Source organism: Coenobita brevimanus, chromosome 86 (genome assembly GCF_032717465.1).
Source record: "Coenobita brevimanus isolate Jiangsu-jjx chromosome 86, ASM3271746v2, whole genome shotgun sequence".
Classification (NCBI taxonomy): domain Eukaryota; kingdom Metazoa; phylum Arthropoda; class Malacostraca; order Decapoda; family Coenobitidae; genus Coenobita; species Coenobita brevimanus.
Window position 1 is genome coordinate 29467386 of NC_137039.1, and position 24040 is coordinate 29491425.

Below are 24040 nucleotides of genomic sequence, written 5' to 3' on the forward strand. Positions count from 1 at the left end.
AGGTATGGGGGTGAGATTGTTGTGGAGTGGATATGGAAGTTGTGTAGATTGGCTTGGGAAGAGGGAAGGGTTCCAGAGGACTGGAAATCAGGTATAATTGTTCCTCTGTACAAAGGAAAAGGGGAGAGAGAAGTATGTGGTAACCATAGGGGTATTTGCCTTCTTAGTGTGACTGGTAAAATATATGGTAGAATACTCATTGATAGGGTTAGGCATATGACAAAGGAGCTAGTTGGAGAAGAACAAGGGGGATTTAGGAAGGGAAAAGGGTGTGTAGATCAGATATTTGTTCTAAGATGTTTAGTGGAGAAGTATCTAGAGAAGGGAAGGAAAGTGTACGCTGCCTTCATGGACTTGGAGAAAGCTTATGACAGAATAGATAGGAAAGGTATGTGGAAGGTATTAAGAATATATGGAGTGGAGGGGAAATTGTTGAGTGCTGTGAAGAGTATGTACGAGGGAGCTAGGGCTACGGTGCGAGTGGATGGTGAGCTGAGTGAGTTCTTTGATCTCAATGTGGGACTGAAACAGGGGTGTGTAATGTCTCCATGGCTGTTTAATATATATATGGATGGGGTCGTAAAGGAGGTGCAAGGTAGGGCAGTGGATGTGGGGGTGGCCCTAATGAATGAGGGTGAGATTTGGAAGCTTCCGGTGTTGCTGTTTGCTGATGATACAGTATTGTTGAGTGAAGATGAATGGGAGTTGCAAGGTTTGGTGAATGAATTTGGGACAGTGTGTAGGAGGAGGAAGCTGAAAGTTAATGTAAACAAAAGTAAAGTTATGGTGTTTGAGAGGAATGAAGTCACAGAGTGTGCAGTGAGGTTGGATGGTGAGGATATGGAGAATGTGAGTGCATTCAAGTACTTGGGTAGTGTGATGAGTAAGGATGGAACTTTGGGGGATGAAGTACGTGAAAGGGTACAGCAGGGAAGGAAGGTTGTTGGCACACTGAAAGCAGTGATGAGAAATAGGGAGGTGAGTATGGAAGTTAAGAAGTCACTGCATGATGGTATTGTGATCCCTACCCTGACGTATGGAAGCGAGGCATGGACCTTGCAAGAGGGGAACAAGTCAAGAGTGAGAGCAGTGGAAATGAGTTACTTGAGAGGAGCATGTGGAGTGACGTGGAGGGACAGGTTGACGAATGAAGAAGTGAAGGAACGTTGTGAGGTAGATGTGGATGTGGTTGAAAAGATTAGGAGAAATACACTGAGGTGGTTTGGACATGTGGAGAGGATGGAGAATGAAAGACTGACTAAGAGGGTGTATGTAGGTGAGGTGGAGGGGGGGAGAGGGAGGGGTAGACCGAGGATGAGGTGGAGGGATGGAGTTGAGAGGTATATGAGGGAGGGGGGGGTGAGTTGGGGGGAGGGGAGTCAAATGGTGGGTGACAGAGTGACTTGGAGGCGTTTTATCTGCGGCCACCCTTTGCGGGATTAGGGCGTCGGGCTATAGATAGATAGATAGATAGATGTTATATATGCAGAGTATGGTGATACCAGAAGCATTTATATAACACAGGAGGGTATGGCTTCATAAACAAAATAAATCACGTAGAAAATGATGTTATGGAGCTTGCTTAATCATTGAGAATACGGTCCCTTCCGATGCCCCTCACTGATATACTCTTTTCCAGACCACTTCACTCAATGCAGGAAAAGCTGGTCATACTGACTGGGTTTGCTATGGTTGTATCTCACCTCCAGGGCAAAAACTCTCTCCTAAGCTGAGTAAAATTTTCAGGAAAGGGCAAGAATAACATGAAAAAGACATCCCCATGGTCAGTGGGCTAACGAGAAAATGTACCGCAGATTAAAACTGGGAAAATATTTTGAGGGTTAAAACACAAAATATATTGCAGGTAAAAAGAGAAAATGTATCTCAGGTTAAAACATAGATGTACAGCAGGTTAAAAGAGAAAAAAATGTATTGCAGATTAAAACAAATAAATATATTGCTGGTTAAAACTGAGGAAAACGTATTGCTGGTTAAAAGAAAGAAAGAAAGAAAGAAAGAAAAAAAAAACGAAAATGAACTATGGGTTAAAAGAGAAAAAATATTGCTGATTAAAACAGTGAAAATGTATTGTGGGTTAAAACACAGAATATGTAAGTTAAAAGAGAAGAATTATTTTAGAAAAGGTTCAAGAGATATCAGAAGTCCTAGTGAGTGATGTACAGGGTGGCTTTAGGAGTGGCAGAGGATGTATGGATCAAATATTTAGAAGAGACAGATAGTGGAGAAGACTATGAGGTGTTTATGGCATTTATGGATCTGGAAAATGCATACAACAAAGTAGACAGAGAAGGACTGTGTAAAGTTTTGCACATGTACAGTGTAGATGATAAGCTGCTAGGTGCCGCCAAGAGTTTTTATGTTGGTAGTGAGGCATGTGTAACAGCAAATGGGCATCTAAGTGAATGGTTCATGATCAGTGTGGGCGTGCAACAAGGTTGTGTGATGTCCCCATGATTGTTCAATATGTATATGGATGGGGTGATGAGAGAAGTAAAAACACAAGTAATGGAGAGAGGGATGACGTTGGTAATGAATGGCGATGGATGCAATATCTCAAATATGTTGTATGCTCATGATGCAGTGCTACTTGCAAATACCAGACAAGAGCTTGGTAGAAGAGTGCAGAGTTTTGTTGTCTGTCAGCATCATGTCTTGAGAGGTAAAAAAAAAAAAAAAAAAAAAAAAAAAAAAAAAAAAGTAAAGTGATGGCAATCGAGAGAGAAGGAGACTCCCAGTGTAATGTTACAGTGAATGGAGAGAGACTGGAATTAGTGAGAGTTCAAATACCTGGGTACAGAGATAGAAAAGAGAGGAAAATGTGGAAAAGAAACGGAAAGTCGAGTGACACAAGGAAGGAAGGTAGTTGGTTCTATGAAGGCCTTGATAAGAAAAAGAGGCTTGAGAGATGCAGTGGCACAAGGTTTACCTGAAGTGGTGTCAGTGCCAACTTTAACATATGGATGTGAGACTATGGTGTAGCATGAAACTGAAAAGTTAAGGAGGACAGCTGTGGAGACGGGAATGCTTAGGAATATATGTGGAGTGCAGAGTGGACAGGATACAAAATAATGTGATTCGTGAAAGATGCAGAGTGAGGAAGTCTGTGGACACCAGAATCGAAGAGAATGTACTGAGATGGTATGGCCATGTGGAGAGAATGGATAACAATAGAGAGGTGAAAAAGGTACCGGTATATCTGAGTGAATCTGAAGGAGGGAGGAGGCAAGGTAGGCCAAGGAGAAGGCAGAGGGATATGGTGAATAAGTGTGTAGGAAGAGAGGAATGGAAGTCAGTGAGGCTAGGGGACTGACAAGAGATCGAGCTGGCTGGATGAATGTTGTGAGAAGAAGTGCATGACCAGGGACTTGGCACCCCCTTTTAACATGACAGCATTCAGACTGACTCTATCGGATACACTTATTGAAGCTACAGAATGTGGTGAAAGTTTTTGGGGTATCAGATAGAGCCAGGATTTCAGGGGCTTGAATGATGAGTGAACTGAAGTGTGGCCCATTGGAGTGGGCAAACTTAGGCTATCTGGATGTTGCTAGTCCTCACCCTGTCCTGGGGTGGGAAAGGAGGTGCAGATGATGATGATGATGATGAAAATGTATTGCTGGTTAAAACAGAAAACGTGTTGCTGGTTAAAACAGTGAAAATGTGTTGCTGGTTAAAACAGAGAAGATGTGTTGCTGGTTAAAACATAGAAAATGTGTTGCTGGTTAAATCATAGAAAATGTGTTGCTGGTTAAAGAAGAGCAAATGTGTTGCTGGTTAAAACTGGGAAAATGTGTTGCTAGTTAAAGCAGAGAAAATGTGTTGCAGTTAAAACACAGAAAATGTACTGCACCTTACCCTTGCCATGAAGAATGTAGCCTCTGAGTTCGCATATTGCCTTCCAGCCATCCTCCTCGTATGCCATGTGCTGCAAACAAACACCAGGATTATGATAAGAGTAGTATAGTAGTGGCTGTTGCCCCAGGTTCATCTGAAATGTGAACCCAGTGGACTTCAAGCAAAAGTTGTCCTTCCCCAGCAGAAAACGCTTGGCTATATCAGTGTCACCATGTGGAGGTGTCAATCTCCAACATGTACGATAAAAACAAGAGTAGTGTACAGCACCATCTAAAAGGAGTTTTCATCTGAAATGACAGATAGCTATGCCATATTCATCACAAACCATCTGATTTTAATGATCCAAATATCAAAACATGCAGGATTTAAAGATTCTTTTGATGTTAATGTTATATTGTAATTACAATAAACAGCAAAGCATGAATATAGCTTTAAATATATTTATGAATATATATATATATATATATATATATATATATATATATATATACTGTATATATATATATATATATATATATATATATATATATATATATATATACTGTATATATATATATATATATATATATATATATATATATATATATATATATATGTCAATTTCTTCATTCTAACTCCAGATGATTTTCTTAAGTTTAGGAGCAGTCTTTTAGAAGACCTCCGAATTAGTCTTTCCTACACCGAATATTACTCTCTTGTGATAGTAATATACTGTACGATAAAAAAAAAACGGGGGGGGGAGGGAGGGGCAAATGGGTTGAGGGTGATTCATTAACAACTACAAGGTTGTTGTTATTGTTGCTCAACCCCGGTCTGTCTGATCGGGCAGACCCAGTGATCACAGGTAAGTTACTGCTCCAATGGGACTACAAAGTGGTTGAGAAAACAAGAGAGATAGGATAGCTAGATGAAAACAAGACAGATACGATAGATGGATATAGTAGCAAGACATACATAAAACTAAACAGTACACTAACTAAGAGACTAGTAAAAACTGTTATTATTGTCAATTCACTGATTGTGCTACAACTACTACTACATCTTGTACGTATGCCTTACAATGTACAAAATTTTTATCCTTATAACCACTTACACTTTCCTTCTTCCTTCTCCAAGCAATTTAAAATCATGGCATGACATAACATCATTCTTTATTGCTATCAGCCACTTATTACACTTCACACAGTTCATATCCAGCACTCAAAAATCCATCATAATTACACTGCTTATGCAAAAGCCTAAGCTTTACTCAACACAACCATTCACTAGTATCTCTACAGAAAAAAAACACAATGGCTCAATCCTTCCTAACATTTCTTTACAATATTCTAGAGACTAGAAACATACAGTTAAACTTAAAAAAATCTATAAAACATGCATGCACCATAACCATGACCTAATTTCAATATCTGTCAGTGCATTCTAATCTAATAATGCATTCTAATCTAACAATGTCTGCATTATACAGAACTGCACATAAAAGTCAACCAATACAATCTTGGAATATAAAGTACAAAAATGCTTAAAGAAAATCCAAATTAAAAATACCTCTATTGTACAGAATACTGTACACTCATCATGACACACTACTGAAACTATAAAAATGATAACAGTTGACGTTCTTAAAAGCAAAAGTTCTCCTAATGATTTCAGTAGTGCTCAAAATTTTAAAATAACACCATGAGTACTAATTCATAAGTAAGAACTCCATCAAAACAGTGGAACCTACAAAACATTGTAATCCTCCAAGACAGTACAGTATAACTACCATGGGTCATAACTTTTCTGGAAAAGGAAATGTCAAATTGCTTCCATAGTAACAATACTGTAGTAATAATAATAATAATAATAATAATATCTACTACTAATAATAATAATACACATGTAATAGAGTAAGAATAATGAATAGGTACTGTAATACTGTAATCTGTTTCTTTGTTTCTAAAAATTGCCAGTTCTCTAAGGAATTCATTTGCATTAAAAAAACATAAGGATCTTTTAAATTACAAGAATTGTGATATCATTCACAAACAATATAAACTTCATCTGCATTCAAATACTTACCACAAAGCCATAGTACTTGCCGACCATGACCACAGCCTCAATAACGGGTCCATATTTTGAAAAGAGATAGTAGAGATCATCTTTTGTGGCTTGCCCAGCAAGATTACCGCAAAATATTTTGAAAGTTTTGTGGATATCGCCACCTGGCATTCTGCAAGAGAAAAAAAGGTTAAATTAGTACATTTCATACAGTACAACTTCCATCACCACAGCCAACTAGGACGTGTTAGTGAACTTTTGCTCATCGCTGTTTATAAATTTAAAAAATAAAAAAATAATCCCTAACATGATATAACCTAAAACTCAACAATGTAAACCATATCCTTTACCGGGTAGTCTTAACTTAAAAATATGTAGCAAATAGGTTAGGCTTTCCTTATTTACTCTTCTACATTGTAAGTCTCTAAACCTGCATGGGGGAAAAAAAAAAAATAAATAAATAATAATGGTGAAAAAAAGGAGCAGCATGTCCAACAATCCATATAATTAGGCTACTCTACCAACTGATTTCGATTAACTGAAAACAGCTGGGAAAAAAGAGTAGCTAATGGAAAAAAATGATTACAGTGGGAAGAAGCGGAAATACTGCTATAGAATTAACTGTGATTTATTAAGGTTGCTACAAAATATCTGTCCAAAGAGGCACTCAGGTTCTCCACGAATTCCGCCAACATACCTTACAGCACAAACTCTCACATCTGAAATGTTTGGGTTCAGAGGCTTTTGGGAAAACTGGAAATATTGGCATGTAGAATCAAATGGCAACAATGAGAAAATCATGTAATAAAATGCCTTATTAACAATATATACATTGAATTACAGGACAGTGCTTTATACTGCATTGACATTTTATTATCTGTTCATAGGCATTACACACACACACACACACACACACACACACACACACAAAATGCCTCCACATACAATGACTGAGGATACATGATACCAATACAGTATCCTCCTATCACATGAAAAAATTTTCTGGAACGCAGAGGTTTTTGAAAATGGGTTGCTGGGATTAAGTTTGTACGGTGCGTCATTACTTCCCTCAAATCGATCCAGTAAACAGAAACAAACTAAAGCAGCAGCAATTATGGATGACTGCTAAATATCAGGCCACTAAAATTTAGGGTAAATGTATGTTTTACTTTAAGCAGCATAAGGACCTTACCAAATCAACTTCTATTACTCTTGTTTTCTGTATTTTTCTGTTTCCAAGTTGGTATAAATTGTTTTCTGCTGACTCCCTTGTTATCATCATGTTCCTTATGCCTCACTGATGTTTGTAATGGCAGACTTGCTAAAACTTACTCAAACTTTGGTTAAGTTAGCTTAAACTGCTACAGTAGGTTAGGTTAGGTTAGGATAAACTGTTGGGTTAGGTTTGGTTAAGAGGCAAGGTTAGGAAGAGCAACTATAAGGCAACCTGAGACGTATGCTGTAAGTGTCCGCCATTGCATCTGAGAAACCATTTGATGCAGCAGAACGAACATGACTAAAAACAACAAGGAAAGAACTTCTTGTTCATTTACCACCCCCAAAAATAGCTAACCAGAAAAATACCAACAACTATCAGGAAGAACTGATTTGCGAAGGTAATTCTGCTGCTTCAAGTAACATGTACAGTATGTCTGTGAGATTTAGTATACTGTATTTAGCTTCCTACATACTAATAACTTTGCTGCTTACACTGCCTGAAGGCATTGCTCTTCTTTCCCCTGCTATCTTATGACGATCATACTCAGTACAGGATACTTTTCAAACTGGAGGGGTGTGATACATCTTCCATTAACCTGTTCTCTATGAGGGTGTCTTAAAGTGAATAAATCAGACTCACCTTAGCTCAAACAAAATGAAAATGAATTACATGGACTGATGGGATTAACAACCTGAAAATAGGCTAAATACAAACAAATGATCTGGTTATTTTCTATACTGTATCTGATTTGGATGCCTGTTGAAGCATGTTTACATACAATCTTGCTAACCGGATGTGTCAGGGCATCCTAACCAATCTTGACTTAACTCGAGGCCTTTTCCCCTTGACTCCTCAAAATTTTAACCACCTGTGATTGCCATCAAACCTAATCCTGAAAGCCTCTAATACCTGTATCAACCAGTGAAAGACAGCCACCAGGCATCATGCCTACTTTGCTGAGAAATATTACCAGTACCTTATTGGCACAAAAATTCTCATAAAAACTAACTGCACAAAGTGAAACTACACTTCTGATATTTACCAAAGGATCGTTATTCATCAACAATAAAAAAACAAAAAAAATAATCAGAAATGAATAAAAAAACTAACAATATCCCAACATTATATCACCATATCTCACACCTCAAGCAGACCTGGGCTATGTTGCAGTTTCCGACAGTTATTCTGATTATTTTTTCTATGTACCCTAACCCCACAAAACTAACCTTACTAACCTAGGTAATCAAACATAATCTTACTAACTAATTTAACCTAACTAACTGAACCATGAAGCATGATTTTCCCAAAACCAGGAATTTTACGACAAAGACAAAACACAATCCATTCTCGTATAAAATAAAACATAATTACAGTACTTCGAGACAACCAAACTGCCAACTCAATAAACAAAATTTGGATGATTTTCTCTGACCCAAACCTTGTCTTCACTTAGATTACATATTGGAGAGCAGGAAATACTTCCATTCTTTTGTAATAACCATGCTTTAACCACAAAATTACAATCATTACAGCAAAAATAAGCCTAATAATTGGGACACAGAGCTCAACTAAGGTTTCTACTCCACATTCAATAGGAGGCATCACTTCTGAATTAAGCCTAGCATTAGGAAAATCCCCAAGCATGAGATGGAAATAGAAAAGTTGATCAGTACATGAGGCAAGACCATTTGGAATGGCATGAGATGGTGGAAATTGGTGTAAATAAAAGAAATTACAGGATTTATGGTCACAGGCTTCATTGATTAACTCCTGCATTAGACGACTGGTCACAGATAGAGGCTGGGACTCCACTAGGCCATCTTGTGACTCCCTTATCTCAAGCCCAAACACTGTACGCCGCAAAAATCCATTATTTGCCACTTAAAATAGCAATCACCATGTCAGACCTACCGGGATACGGAGCCTGGTATGCCCAGGGAAAGAATATTCACCCCCTGTGGCCAAGATTTGATATTTGTTGACAGGTTAGTGGAAAGAGGGTTGCTTTCCTGTCTGCCTTTCCTTCACCCGCCTCCCTTCCCTCTACTCTACATCCCCTCTAACAACAGGTAAAACAACTTACTTTCGTCCTTTGCCGGAGAATACTGCGGATTCCATTTATCCATTCAGTTACTTATTCAGAAAACATGAAATAAATACTAGGAGGCCTCAGCTGCCCACAATCAGTCCCAGCGACATGTTAAGATAGGGAGTCGCAGTATAAAGTTTTGGTGAGGCCCGAAAACTAAATACTTTGTGAAGGGATTAATTTACCTAAAACTATATGTATTTTACACTTGCAAGTGAAACTGGCAGCAATATGAATATCCGCACTAAAAAAAGAAAATTTTCAGTTTTTTTACATATACTATGCCATATACAGAATACTCACGATATAACTGTCTTTGGTAATAATACAAAACCAGAGAATCACTTCCATATTTTCTAAAACCAATTCAGTTTTTATTTTGTAGCTCAACATAATTTCAGCAAGCAGCTCAGGCATAATACGAGTGCTGAGGTCTTCACTTCTATATGCTGAGCTGCGTTTGACCAACTTCCTTTTCTGTGAACAATGTAACGCCATATCATTGCTGAAGCATGAATATATAATAAATAAATAAATAAACATAACTGGCAACTGCGTGAGTGTACCCACACAGACGTGCCTCAGACAAACAAGAACCGACAAACGTACGAACCACAAACACACACACATTATACGAACTGTATACACACACACACACACACACACACACACTATATGGCCAAGGTTACAGACACGCAAACTGTCAAGGTGAGGTACACACACCCGTACACAAGAAAGGAGCACAGCAACACATGTACACCACATGTGCTCCACTGCAGATTAAGGCATACACACACGCACACTATATGACCAAGGTTACAGACACGCAAACTGTCAAAATGACGTACACACAAACCCGTACACAAGGAATGGGCACATCAACACACATGTGCACCACTGCAGATTAATACACACACACACACACACACACACACACACACACACACACACACACACAGCAAGTATTATCCTAGTGACAAAGGTAGTGTACAAGGTCATGGGGTGCGGGGGAGTAGATGGCCTTGGCTGGGTCGGCCCTAGGTGGCATTATAGGCAAAGTAGCAGCTCATTTAAGGCGAGGTATTTTGTGCACTAGGCCTACACCGCAGTGTTACTTATATCGTTTTAATCGTTTACAAGAGGATATTTATGTACTGTAGGCGAATATACTGAATACCTTTATGCCAGCTACAGTACAAGCCATTGCCACAAAGAACTCACCAATACATTCGTGCTGTACTTCGTATTTTCCTCGTTTTCTTTTCCCTCTACCAGACTGGATTTAGGTCTATGCTGAACAAACTATAGCTTAGGGCCTCGAGTCTGAAAGGGCCTCTCAGAATCTGATTTTTTCAATTTATGATTTAGAACGACATCCAATCAATACGACTCTACCATGACAAGTATCGTACGCGTTCAGATGGATGTGGGAAGCATAATGTCTCTAATGGGAAGAGTGGAGCGTAGATGCCGGAGTTACGATACTGACGAGTTGGATGTAAAGGCGTATTCTTGTGTCTCATGCTTAGCACCTCCTCTTTAGCAATATATCTTACACACACACACACACACACGGTGTGTGTGTGTGTGTGTGTGGAGAGAGAGAGAGAGAGAGAGAGAGAGAGAGAGAGAGAGAGAGAGAGAGAGAGAGAGAGAGAGAGACAGACAGACAGACAGACATTGGTGGTGATTGTGTAATGAGTGAAGCAAGTAAGAAAATGTGTGTGTGTGTGTGTGTGTGTGTGTGTGTGTGTGTGTGTGAGAGAGAGAGAGAGAGAGAGAGAGAGAGAGAGAGAGGGAATAACATGCATGAAAAAGTTAACTAAGAAATAATTGTCACGAATCCTCCACTTCCAAATGATGTATCAACAAGTATACGCGTCCAGGGGTTATGGGATGGGCGGGATGGAGTTGTGGAAGTGATGATGATGATGATGTCGGAAATACTGCAGTCCGTGAATTTCTGCAGCGGAGATCCGGGGTAGCCTATTCTCTCACTCACTGTCAGAAAACGTTTGTGCATTTTTGCTGGGGAAATCCGAGGTAAATTAAGCATACACAGTCTCTCTCTCTCTCTCTCTCTCTCTCTCTCTCTCTCTCTCTCTCTCTCTCTGTGGGGTTTATATGGATCGCTTCTCTGGTGCATTAATAGATCTCAGTAACTCACGGTCATAAAATTCAAAATAATTTATCTTTTTATTAATATGCTTAGTGTTTAAGGCCCAAAATCTGTTTTCATATGGTTAAAAATTCCTTTATAAGATACCTAAGTAACACACAGACTTCAGTACTAGATTTACTTCTTTTCTTTGTATTTTTATTCCACCACATGAAGTTTACAGATATAATAATTGGTGGAGTAGCAGTGGTCATCCTCGAGGTAAAACCGCCTGGAGTGTGACATGAGGGCGCAGTAATCGTGTGGTCCGGAGTTCGAGTGTGTCTGTGGCATGTTGGTGGCCCAGAAGGGTGGACCGGCGGGTACAGGGTCGCCATTCACCCAGAACCACTCCTGGTACCCCGTGACGTCAGCAGCACCGGTCCAGTGGCTACGGTCCCGCTCTGAAAGATTAAGTTGGGTTAGGCTAATTTTTGCCTGTGTCACATTAAGGCGTCGAGGAATGTTAGAGAAACGCGAGCTTATCTTGTTTTTCATGCTGGAGAAAACATTGAACTAATCCTTCTGTGCTTCACACCATTAATCCCACTGCATGATTTCCACAGGGTATATGCACATGGCTCCTCCCCAACTCCAACAATTCCTCAAGTTGTTGCGCCATCTTAAACTCATCAAAGGTATATTGGGAGAAAAGAGCTCACCCCTTAGGTGTTCCTACTCCTCTTGTTTTTGTTTTTTTTAACTCCGCCAGCGAACTGGAGGTGGTTATGTATTCACACCTGTCTGTCTGTTGGTATCTCAAAAAGTTGTCATCGGAATTCAATGAAATCTGATGGATAAAAGTGGATACTGGATGAAGGAAGAGCTGATTACATTTTGAAGTGGATCCGGATCCGGATGCAGATATAAATCTTAAATTTTATTGGCGATGATGGGAACATGTTTTCTCTAAGCTTGTGTAACGAGGGCAAACTAAGACTAAAATTAGCTGTACCAACGACGATGGACGGAGGTACGTTTAGAATCATAAATTAAATTGACGTTCACGGAGGTATGCTCTTTATGAGTTCTGACTAGTTTATTTTCTTATGTATTTATTCGTTTTCTTACCAGCAACTTCCAAATGATGTGCCATCTTTGCAAACTCGTCACAGGTGTCAGGGGAGAACAGTTCGCCTCTGTTTGAAATGAAGCGTGTGCGGCAGTAATCTTCAGCAGACGACCATGATTTTTGACTCGAGCTGAACCAGTAGCAGAAATCACCAACCTGGATAGACAGAGGCAGGGCGGTGAAGGCTATTTTGGAGGTGCTGTTATTATCATTATCATCATTATTAGCTTTCTTATGCTCTCCCCCCCTCTCTTCCTCCCTCCCCCTTTTCCTCTTCGCTTCTACAGTCCTTCCCTCTTTTTTCCCTTGATTTTCTTTCTTCCTCAGTTTCTACCCCAATTTATACCCCACTCTCTTTCTCCGTCCACCTTTCCTTCCTCCCTTCTTCCCCCCTTGCCTCCCTTCTCTCTTCCCCCTCCTTCCCCACCTCCGTTTTACCCCTCTTCCCCTCCGCCTTCCCATCCATTTTCCCTCCTACCTACTCACCTGCACACTCTCATCAGGGCAGTTAAGTATAATGGGCAGGTCAGGGTCATCACGGGTCACATTCCCTCCTCCTCGCTGGGTCACAGGAGGCATGGAGCACACAGAATACCTGGTGAGGGCAGGGCAGAGCAGGTTAGATCATTGTCAAGGCAACGGAAGGCAGGACAGGTCACAGAAGGGCAGGGCAGGGTAGAGTAGCACACAGCAGGGCAATCAAAATAAAACAGCTAATTGTTTTCATAGCAGGGAAAATGATACATGAGAATTATTAAACAAGCAATAGATAGACACAGGGACAGAGACAGAGATAGCTAGATAGACAGATAAGTATAAAAAAAAAATTGTTCTTTATAGTTAATGATCCCCTATCCATCTCCTCACATCGGCTCATCACAAGGGTAGTCTGCCAGCTGGAAATGCGAGTCACTGGTCATGGCGGCGCAGTCCTGGCCCTGGTCATGCCCTTCTTCGTAGGCCCAGTACGGCACGCCACTCTCCAGCGCCCTGCCATCCACCCACCGCCAGTTATTGTCAGCAAACTCCGTGTGACCCCCGACCCAGAAGGTAGATTGGCCTGGGGCTGTGGTGTCATGGAGAGAGAGGATGAAAATGAGTCTAGTTCTAAAATTTTTCGCAAATATATCTCCCTAACTCAAATTCTCACATGCTTTTTGAAATATTTCCGTATATATATATATATATATATATATATATATATATATATATATATATATATATATATATATATTTCAACCCAAATTTCCACATAAGTGCCATGAGGGAATAATAAACCAAAAGAGGCAGCATGCGAAATTACCGAACATGCTTAATAAAATGAAACATGCTATCGGTTACAAGTCACCGAAACCTACGAATTACATACCTGAGATAGGTAGATATAGATAAGTAGGTAGATAGATAGACAGGTACGTAGGTAGGCAGAAGCAGATATAAAACTTTACATCGTACGTCATATACACATTTACCCCCACCCTCTCTCTCTACCTATTTTTCTATCTTCATGTCTGGCTGTCTCTCTCTCACCCACCATTAAAACCCAAATATCCAGCAAACACAGTGAATGCGTCGCAGGATGTGAACACAGCCAAGTCAGCGCCACTCTTGTCGCCGCCCAACCCCCTGCAATACTCCCTCGCCTCCTGCCACCCCAAAGACGAGCCTGTGTTGATGTAGATGCATTCCTTCCCCACCAGCTCGAAGGGCGGGTAGCAAGTCTGCCCTGTGTGGAGAGAGAGAAAGAGAAAAAAAAAAGGATAGATGGATAGGTTGATGGACAGAGAGACAGATGAACAAACAGAGAGATATTTATTCCCAACTGACAGATGAAGAGACAAATGTATAAGTATATGGACAGAGACAAGGCTAAACAGACAATGGGGGAAAAGGAAAATGAGTAGTAAGATGGAGAGGTACGTTGATAGAAGTATGATAAACACACACACACACACACACACACACACACACACACACACACACACACACACACACACACAAAGTGGTGTTAATTAAAATAGAGCAGGCTTAGTACACTCAGAGACTGAGAAATGTGATCGCGTGTGTGTGTGTGACTGGCTTCCTTTGTGAATGCACATGACTAACTTCCTGTGTGTGTGTATATGTGCGCGTGTATGCGACTGACTTCCTGTTTGTCGAGTTTTGGTAGGTTGTGTGTGTGTGTGTGTGTGTGTACGAACTTGAATAACGCCTTTTGCTTCTGTATGCTCATTCCTTCTAGAATATTATTATCTTATGTTATTATATAAGCGTTAGAAGAAACAGATTAAGGTGGTTTGGCCATGTGGAGAGGATGGAGAGACTGACGAGGAGAGTGCATGTGAGTGAGATGGAGAGGGGGGGAGAGGGAGGGGGAGGCCAAGGATGAGATGGATGGATGGAGTGGAGAGGTATATGAGAGGAAGGTTGTGAGCTGGGAGCAGGGCAGTGAAATGACGAGGGACAGGGCGACATGGAGGCGATCTGCTTGTCGCCATCCCTTACGGGATTAAGGCATCTTGCAATAGATAGATAGATAGATAGATGTTATTATTCATTTAAATCCCGTTATTTACATTATGTTGGAACAATGAAACCATGTTGAGAACCTGCAAAAATTCTATTAAAAAAAAAAAAAAAAAAGTTATTTTCATATACATGGACGCTTCTTATTTGGCGTATTATGCTTCATTAAGGTGTTAAAGGTGGGGGCAGACGCCGCAAGGTGCTTATCTCTATAAATTGGGTCACTAATCCCGTAGCGTGTAATTCATCCACTATCAACCATGTTACCAAAAGTTATCGCCCACAGGTGTTACATTCGGTGCTCGTTTCACCTACCAACCCACAGAGTTGATGGTAATGTACGCTGAGTGATGCCAGCTGCCAGCACCCAGGCCTATCAAATTATATAGTCTTAAAGCGAATCATATAACCATTATGTGGCCAGCAGCTTCCTCTCTAACAATGTTAACCACTGCTAAGCGTCGATGTGCTATATTGTTACTTCTTAATGTAGGTTAAGCTTGCATGCATCAAATTAACGTGTGCCTTATATTTATATATGCTGACTTGAGTAGTAATCTCACTCACCTGAAGCCGATCCTGCCAGAGCAATGAAGAGCAAGGCGAGTTCCTTCATTTTTGCCGCCGAGAACGTGTCTACCCTTACTGATAAACTTCCCTTCCTCCTTCTTATATGCCCTCATTACGGAACACTGTGTCACTGCAGTTCGTTCACCACAGCTTGGCCCAGATTTTCGTCCATTCGCAGCTTATTTCACGTAAGTTCAGTGGGGGAACATGTGACAGAGTTGAAGATTTTGCATCGCTTTCATTTCACTGCTTCGTGACTAAAATCATACTTTATTCTTAATCTCATGTTTCAACTCAGCATTCAAGATGGCGTTACGGTAATTTTAGGCCAAAGTTAAAGAGAAAAGATGCCATGTGAAAACAAGCGGGAAAAGGGACACCATAGAAGTTCAAGGTTGTGGTCTATACAGGACGTTTACTCTCACCTGGGTGCTGGAGAGGGACGCCTTCGTGTGGTGGCACTGACATGACTTGGTGGTGGAACTGCCAAGTTATTCAAATGTCACTCAGCTCCCTCCCTATCCCCCTGAAAGGTTGATGGTGAGCTGCAGGATAGGGTCAGCTTCAGTCTGTAGCAGTAGCAAAGGTCTCCACAGTTGGGAGGGAGGAGAGCCAAGGTGGGGCCAAGCCCTATGGAAGGCCCATTGGTGACAGTATGCACACATTAAATAATCTGAAATTTGAAATGAGGCTCAATGGGAAGCCAAAGGTCTGACTGAGGTGAACCAGGCCCCCTAGGCCCCCCAAAACTATACGCCACCGCCGGACTAAAGTCGACAGGGTTCACATTCGGATGAGCCTGGGGGTGCAACTGCAACTACTACTACTACTGAAGAAGATAACCTCTTTCAGCTCAGTTGATTCCCGAGTGTAGTCAGATTGGATGGTCGCTCTGACCAGTAATTACGGAGACTTATTTGCACTTCATAATTAAGGGTCATCGAACGTCATACAAATACAACTTGTATTCAGTCTGAAGGATTTGCCCAGTACGTCAGGTGGAAGTTAACTATAACTGATTTTTCTTCCAAGCACAGCACCAACACAGCCTATTCTAGTATTATAATGTTAATACTCTACACAGTACATAAGACAAATATATGTTAAAAGTGCCAAAACGGCGTAATTGCCCATCCTAACGACAATCAGGCGTTTAAGAATGACAGCTGATGTGGTTCTCAGGTGCTCAACACGTAATCAATAGATATTTCGACATGTGCACCACCACTGAATTACAAACATCAAGTGTACAGTTTGTAAGTACACAAACATAATGTGAACATTTTCGTATTTAGACTACCTTTTACTTCAGCCTTCTCTGGCCTGTATGTCAGGTGTAATGTGCAGGATAAATCGTTATGCAAGAGATGTTAGGGAATCTCAAGCCGACAAGAATACGCCCAGTTGTAAATGAACTATTGAGAATCCCTCGATGGTTTCGTAACGCCTGCCTCTTACCTATTTATCCTCCACATTACACCTCATCACCCTCGTTTACATTCCTGATGCAAACTATATCAATTTTAAGACGATATAACTAGCACACGAAAATGTTAATCTGTAATATGCAAAATAAATCTCTAAGGAAGAGGTTTTAAGAATAGGCCTATCGAGTCATACGACTCTTGAATATGTGATACTGAGAAAATTGGTTTTTGCTTAAGTTTTTACTATTTTTTTTCTTACCATTGTGTGTGTGTGTGTGTGTGTGTGTGTGTGTGTGTGTGTTGGCTAGACTACTAAAACGAGTTTGAATAATATATTTTCACTGTTAGCGGTTAACACACACACACACACACACACACACACACTCTGCATGCAAGTGGTTACCATTATATACGCAAAAAAAAAAAAAAAAACAATATTCACATTCTTTTTTCTTTTGTGCGCGCCCCTCCTACCTATATCTTTACCCATCTTCCCCATCATCATTGGTGTCTCTATATCTCTTTATTTTTTTCTCATATATTAATAAATTTCTTGTACTCGCACCTACTACTTGCCTCTCCCTTCCCTCCTCCCATCCCCTCTCTCTTCCCAAACTCTCACCTGCTTTCTCTCCTCTCTCTATCTTCCTCCGCTTATCTTGTAATTTTTCTTGCATCTTCTCTCCCCTCCTCTGCCTTTCATCTTAGTCTTCCTCCCTACTCCTCTCACTCTGTCTCTCTCCTTGACTTCTTAATCTCCCCTTTCCTCTTCAACCTCTCTTCATCTTCCCCTCATCCTCCTTCCCCCTTTCCGTCTTCTAAGCCTTTCTCTCTCCTCCCCGTCCCCCTTCCTCCTCCTCCAAACCCCTTCCAACCAGTTTACCGCCTCGCTATTTCCTCCTGTCCCACTTCCACCGTCCCTTTCTCCATTATTATATCCTTATGTCCTTTTCCTTCACTTCATTCACTGTATCTCTTACGTCCTCTTCAATGTTCTTCCTCATTTCTCGTGTCTCCCTATCACTGAACTTCCTCCCTACCTCCTCTCCCTCTTTCTTTCCATCCTAAAATTCTTGTTATTTATTTCTATTCAGTATCGACACAATTTTCATCAACAATATATGAGACGATACTAACGTGTAATATACAGAATAAATCGCTAGATCAGGGGTGCTAAGCCTCCTGTCACAGAAACGGACTATTCAGCCCTACTTCCTCCTTCTCTTGACTACCCTACCCCTCCTTTTTTTAATGCCCTTACTCCACTTCTTTAGCTGTATTTTTATTTAATTTAATTATTATTATTATTATTATTTTTTTTTTTGGGGGGGGGGTTGTTTCCGCCTCCATACGACTATATACAAATTAGAAAAACACCCTACTGATGATGGGGTTAATAAAGGCCAATGTGCGTAATCCATAGTTTAAAAATTGCACCCTAGGGTGACCAAAAATCGTCTAACAACTTTACCTCATCATCCCTCCCCCTCTTTTCTACTCTGATGGTTCTTTAGCTATTTCTTCTACTGATAAAGCAGATCTCTTCGTACAGACTTTCTCCTCCAATTCCACCTTAGACGATTCCGGTGCTGTTCCTCCATCACTTCCCCCCTCTGACTTCTTCATGGCTGACATTAAAATTTCTTCAGCTGATGTATTTTCTGCCATCACTAGCCTCAACACTAACAAGGCATATGGGCCTGATGGAGTCCCTCCTGTTGTACTCAAGAACTGTGCTTCTGTGCTTACACCCTGCCTAGGCAAACTCTTTCGCCTTTGTCTGTCAACTTGTATCTTTCCTTCTTGCTGGAAGTTTGCATTCAGCCAGTCCTAAAGAAGGGTGACCACTCCCAACCCTCCAACTAACGTCCAATTGCTTTAACGTCCTGTATTTCGAAAGTTTTCGAGTCAATTCTCAATAGAAAAATTTTAAGGCATCTTTCCTATCACAACCTTCTTTCTGATCGTCAGTATGGATTCCGTCAGGGACGCTCCACTGGCGATCTTCTCACCTACCTTTCAGACTCCTGGTCATCCTCCTTTCGGGACTTTGGCGAAAGCTTTGCTATTGCACTTGACATCTCAAAGGCTTTCGATCGAGTCTGGCATAAATCTTTAATTTCCAAACTGCCTTCTTACGGTTTCTATCCTTCTATCTGTGCCTTCATCGCTAGCTTCCTTTCTGGTCGTTCTATAGCCGCTGTTGTAGACGGCCATCGTTCTTCTCCTAGATCTATCAACAGTGGTGTTCCTCAGGGCTCTGTCCTATCACCAACTCTCTTCCTTTTATTCGTCAATGACCTTCTAAGCTGTACATCTAACCCTATCCACTCATACGCTGATGACTCCACCCTTCACCTTTCCATTCGGTTCCCGCAACGCCCATCTCAGCAGTTACTTCAACAAACAAGGGATGAAGCTATGGCACACCTAATATCTGACTTGGCTCGTATCTCTGACTGGGGTAAAAATAATCTTGTTGTTTTTAATGCATCTAAGACTCAGTTCTTACACCTATCCATCCATCCATCATCCAATCCTACATTTCCCCATGAGGAGCGTAGGAGCCCGGGGCTAGGCATTTGGTCCCGACATTTAAGATGAGTGACCAGCCTCACTCATCCCTGAATGGCATTACATGAGCAATCAACCCCAACCACCCCTTGGATATAAACCTTCACAGGCTCAATCCGATTGGAGCGCAATAATTACCCACTAAACCACCAGGCGCCAAAATTTGGTTATATGGTTACCACCCAGCGTAGTAAATGGTTTCCTGGTGTACAGGAAACCATTTGGCTTGTCAATCAGTGTAGAGTCACCCACAGGCTGAAGGAAGTGGAAAGAATGAAGGAAAGAAAGACAGAAGAGGGAGTGTAAAGTCACCCATAGGGAGAAGGACAAGGAAAGAATGAAGGAAAGAAAGACAGAAGAGAATGGAAGGAAAAAAGGATGGAGAGGAAAGGGCTTACACCTATCAACCCGTCAAAATCTTCCACAGGTATACACACTAATGTTTAATAACATCCTGCATCATCCTTGAACATGCTTGGGGTTTCATTACTCGGGACTTATCTTGGAAAGATCATATTACATTTCTTGTAAAATCTGTTTCCAAAAGATTGGGTGTCCTAAGCCGACTCCGTTCTTTCTTTACCCCAGCACAATTGTTGACTCTATACAGGGGTTTTATCCGCCCCTGTGTGGAGTACAACTCTCATGTGTGGGAAGGTTCCCCACATACAGCTCTTCTCAATAGGGTGGAGTCAAAGGCTTTTCGTCTCATTAACTCCTCCTCTTACTGACTCCCTTCAACTTCTGTCTCTTCGCCGCACTGTTGCATCTTTATCTCTTTTCTATCGGTACTTTAATGATCACTGCTCCTCTGAACCGTCTGCATGCATTCCTCCACCTCTACGACGGGCGCGTAGCACCCGTCTAGCAGCAAACTCTCATCCCTTTTCTGTCCAACTCTCTAATCAAGAGTTAACCGTTACTCCCAGTCCTTCATTTATGCAACAGGTCAACTCTGGAACTGTCTCCCTCTGTCTGTATTTCCTGCTGCCTATGATCTCCAGTCTTTCAAAAGCAGTGTGTCCAGGCATCTCGAAATGAATGGATCTTGAATATGGCTCTCTTGTACTTTGTTTTTCTCTTGGAGGGAACTCTATTGCGGGCTCATGGCCTTTGGTTCCGTCTTCCTCGCATTAAAAAAAAAAGTATGTAGTAAAAAACATGTTATCGGGCAAGTTTTTATTGCACGTCAGCTATTTCAAACCGCCAATTTCCCGACTATACGTTTACCTTGACCCTGATTTTCCTTTAGCAGGATACTTCTTGGAACTCAGTAGCAGACTGTCAATGCTATGGCTCTATATCCTTTCCATAACACTTCGTGACTAGTATCATAACTTGTTACCAGTTAAACGCCTTTGCCGGCGAGGTACGAGAGAGGCCATTTCAATCCGAAAGTACTGAAATGCCGCCTTACACTCTGAGGATGCTTAGAGTATATTGATGGCTATCTAAAAAGTTTCATCCTTATACGATGAACTGTCTGGCCTGTGGCCCGTCTTTTTAATATTTTCGACATGCACTTGGCGCGTGTCACGTGCATCGCCTGGGTGTGATGAAACCTGTCAAAAACAAATCTTAAAGGTATGGGCTATCATATGGTGCAAACCACGCAGTGATCAGCCCTGTGGTAGCTGAGATATAAGCTTCTCAAAAGCAATACCGTCGGGCTGGATCGGGCAGTTTATATGCGAGAAAATGCCACTACTTGGCGAGAGACACAGAAGGGCATCGTTCTCGTTCGTAACAACTCAGCCACGTTAAAGATGCGTTTTTGCAGGTCATTCGCTAATAATGTAGTCTACTACAACGAGATAAAATTCTCCGCAAGCACCGATCTGTTAACGTACATAAACACTCAGGCTTCTATATTCACTCTCATCGGTATAAAATTGTACAATAGCTGGGATAAAATACTAGGATCTGTTCCGACCTCGACAGGGTTAATTCAACACAGTTATCCATCACTATACCAATGAGGTCAGAGGTACAGCGAAATCCAACGGCTGTATCAACATTAAACTTGCGACCAGGTGCAAAGGTTCGGCTTTGAGCAGGTGTGTGTGTGTGTGTGTGTTTTGAGAAGATATTAAATTGATCGGAAGGCAGGTGTGTGTGTGTGTGTATTAGGAGGATAAACTGATCGGGAGGCAGGTGTGTGTGTGTGTGTATTAGGAGGATAAACTGATCGGGAGGCAGGTGTGTGTGTGTGTGTATTAGGAGGATAAACTGATCGGGAGGCAGGTGTGTGTGTGTGTGTGTGTGTGTGTGTGTGTGTGTGTGTGTTTAGGAAGATATTAAACTGATCGGAAGGCAGGTGTGTGTGTGTGTGTGTGTAGGAAGATATTAAACTGATCGGAAGGCCTGTATGTGTGTGTAGGAAGATATTAACTGATCGGAAGGCCGGTGTGTGTGTGTGTGCGCGCGTGGTGTAGGAAGATTTTAAACTGATCGGAAGACAGGTGTGTGTGTGTAATTCACCGAGTCGGTCAGGATCACGTGATGGTTTGTGATCATCGGCATTTTACCCTCCCGGAAGAGAGCTGAGAGCTCATATAGACCGATCTAAGGGCAAAGCCTTGACCTTCACACACGCACACACCCATCCTCTTACTCGAGGACAGTGACCACCCGCTTTGTCAGTGAAACTTTTTCGCATCCCGAGCAAGGCGCGAACCCCCGTCTTAGCAGATGCTAGGCGAGAGCGTAAGTTACCACTGCACCAGCGAGCGGTGTGTGTGTGTACTCGTAATTCACCTGGTTGTGATAGTCAGCTTTTTATCCTCCCGGAAGGGAGCTGAGAGCTCATATACTCCGATCTAAGGGCAAGACTGTGACCTTCACACAAGCATACACCCATCCCCTTGCTCAAGGAGGACAGTAACCACCCACTTCGTCAGTGAAACTTTTCGCAGCCTGAACGAGGCGCGAACTCCCGTCTACCAGGGGAGGCGGTGGCTGAATCGGTAGAGAGGCGGCTTGCAGTCCTAATGGACCCAGGATCGAATCTCGGCTGGGGCAGGGAACAGTTTAAGGATTTGAATTTCCTAAAAGCAGACTTTCCTGATCTACCAGATGACCCGCCGACATGTCGTAAAAGTACCCCCGCTAATACCAATACACCAGTCCTGTATGAGACAGCCCTAGCATGTATTCAATATGGACGGTGGGTGTTAGCGCCGAAGTGGTGACATGTGGAGGTGTAGGAGGACTACTGGGCCTTGGGATAGGTGACTGCCCCCAAGAAATAGGCCCTGAGCCTTTGCCCAGAGTCGGACACATAAAAAAAAAAAAAAAAAAAAAAAAAAAAAAACCGAGAACGTTACCACAGAACCAGCGAGCGGTGTGTGTAGTTCACCGGTTCGGTCAGGATCACTTGATGGTCGTGATCGTCAGCTTTTACCCTCCCGGAAGGGAGCTGAGAGCCCATATAGTCCGATCTAAGGGTAAGGCTGTGACCTTCACACACGCACACACCCGTCCCCTTGCTCAAGGGGGACAGTAACCACCCACTACGTCAATGAAACTTTTCGCAACCTGAGCGAGGCGCGAACTCCCGTCCACCAGTTGGCAAGCGGGAACGTTACCACTGCACCAGCAAGTGGTGTGTGTGTGTGTGTGTGTGTGTGTGTGTTTTAGGAAGATATTAAACTGATCGGAAGGCCGGTGTGTGTGTGAGTGTGTGTGTGTAGGAAGATATTAAACTGACCGGAAGGCAGAGGTGTGTGTGTGTGTGTGTGTGTGTGTGTGTGTGTGTGTGGTGTAGGAAGATATTAAACTGATCGGAAGGCAGGTGTGTGTGTGTGTGCGTGTGCGTGGTGTAGGAAGATTTTAAACTGATCGGAAGACAGGTGTGTGCGTGTGTTTTAGGAAGATATTAAACTGATCGGAAGGCAGGTGTGTGCGTGTGTGTGTGTTTTAGGAAGATATTAAACTGATCGGAAGGCAGGTGTGTGTGTGTGTGTGTGTGTGTGTGTTAGGAAGATATTAAACTGATCGCAAGGGAGGTGTGTGCGTGTGTGTGTGTTTTAGGAAGATATTAAACTGATCGCAGGGCAGGTGTGCGCGCGTGTGTTAGGGAATACATTAAACGGATGAAAAGGCAGGTGTGTGTGTGTGTGGGGGGGGGGGTAGGTTTGAAACTGATCAAAATGCAGGTGTGTGTGTGTGTGTGTTAGGAAGATATCAAACTGATCGCAAGGCAGGTGTGTGCGTGAGTGTTATTGAATATATTAAACTCATGAAAAGGCAGGTGTGTGGGGGGGGTAGGTTTGAAACTGATCAAAACGCAGGTGTGTGGGGGGGGTAGGTTTGAAACTGATCAAAACGCAGGTGTGTGTGTGTGTGTGTGTGTGTGTGAATAAAATGAAAAATTCATTCATTCATTGCCAGACGCCATGTATCCCAGACGGGGTGGCCAATGGCTTAGAGTTGTGTTACAGGGAGGGGCACTAATCCTCCACCAACCCCACTTGACACGTAGGGA

General features: G+C 42.0%; 2 protein-coding genes across 2 annotated transcripts in view; both read right to left on the reverse strand.

Annotated features, from left to right (window-relative positions):
• Window positions 1-9335, reverse strand: part of LOC145410825 (uncharacterized) — a 34338-nt gene extending 25003 nt beyond the window's left edge. Inside the window, exons 1-3 of the mRNA XM_080280944.1 lie at window positions 9222-9335; window positions 5941-6091; window positions 3877-3946 (exon numbers count right to left, since the gene is read on the reverse strand). Coding sequence (XP_080137070.1) covers window positions 3877-3946; window positions 5941-6091; window positions 9222-9256 — 256 coding nt within the window. The 5' untranslated portion in view covers window positions 9257-9335. The remainder of the gene's footprint in view (window positions 1-3876; window positions 3947-5940; window positions 6092-9221) is intronic.
• Window positions 9336-11544: 2209 nt separating this feature from the next.
• LOC145410633 (macrophage mannose receptor 1-like) lies at window positions 11545-15599 on the reverse strand. The gene is made up of 6 exons (XM_080280746.1): window positions 15551-15599; window positions 13992-14183; window positions 13325-13523; window positions 12944-13052; window positions 12457-12613; window positions 11545-11789 (listed from the first exon to the last, which is right to left on the reverse strand). Exons 1-6 carry the CDS (start codon window positions 15597-15599, stop codon window positions 11545-11547), a joined length of 951 nt encoding a protein of 316 aa, XP_080136872.1.
• Window positions 15600-24040: the final 8441 nt, after the last annotated feature.

What these genes read in the sequence shown, in the direction of transcription:
- LOC145410633 (XM_080280746.1), bottom strand. Translation starts at nt 15,599, where the DNA reads ATGAAGGAACTCGCCTTGCTCTTCATTGCTCTGGCAGGATCGGCTTCA. An exon ending in TACCCTTGTGATGAGCCGAT is followed by an intron (nt 13,053 to 13,324) that starts GTGAGGAGATGG and finishes TGCCCTCACCAG; the next exon opens with GTATTCTGTGTGCTCCATGC. An exon ending in ACATCATTTGGAAGTTGCTG is followed by an intron (nt 11,790 to 12,456) that starts GTAAGAAAACGA and finishes TTAATCTTTCAG; the next exon opens with AGCGGGACCGTAGCCACTGG.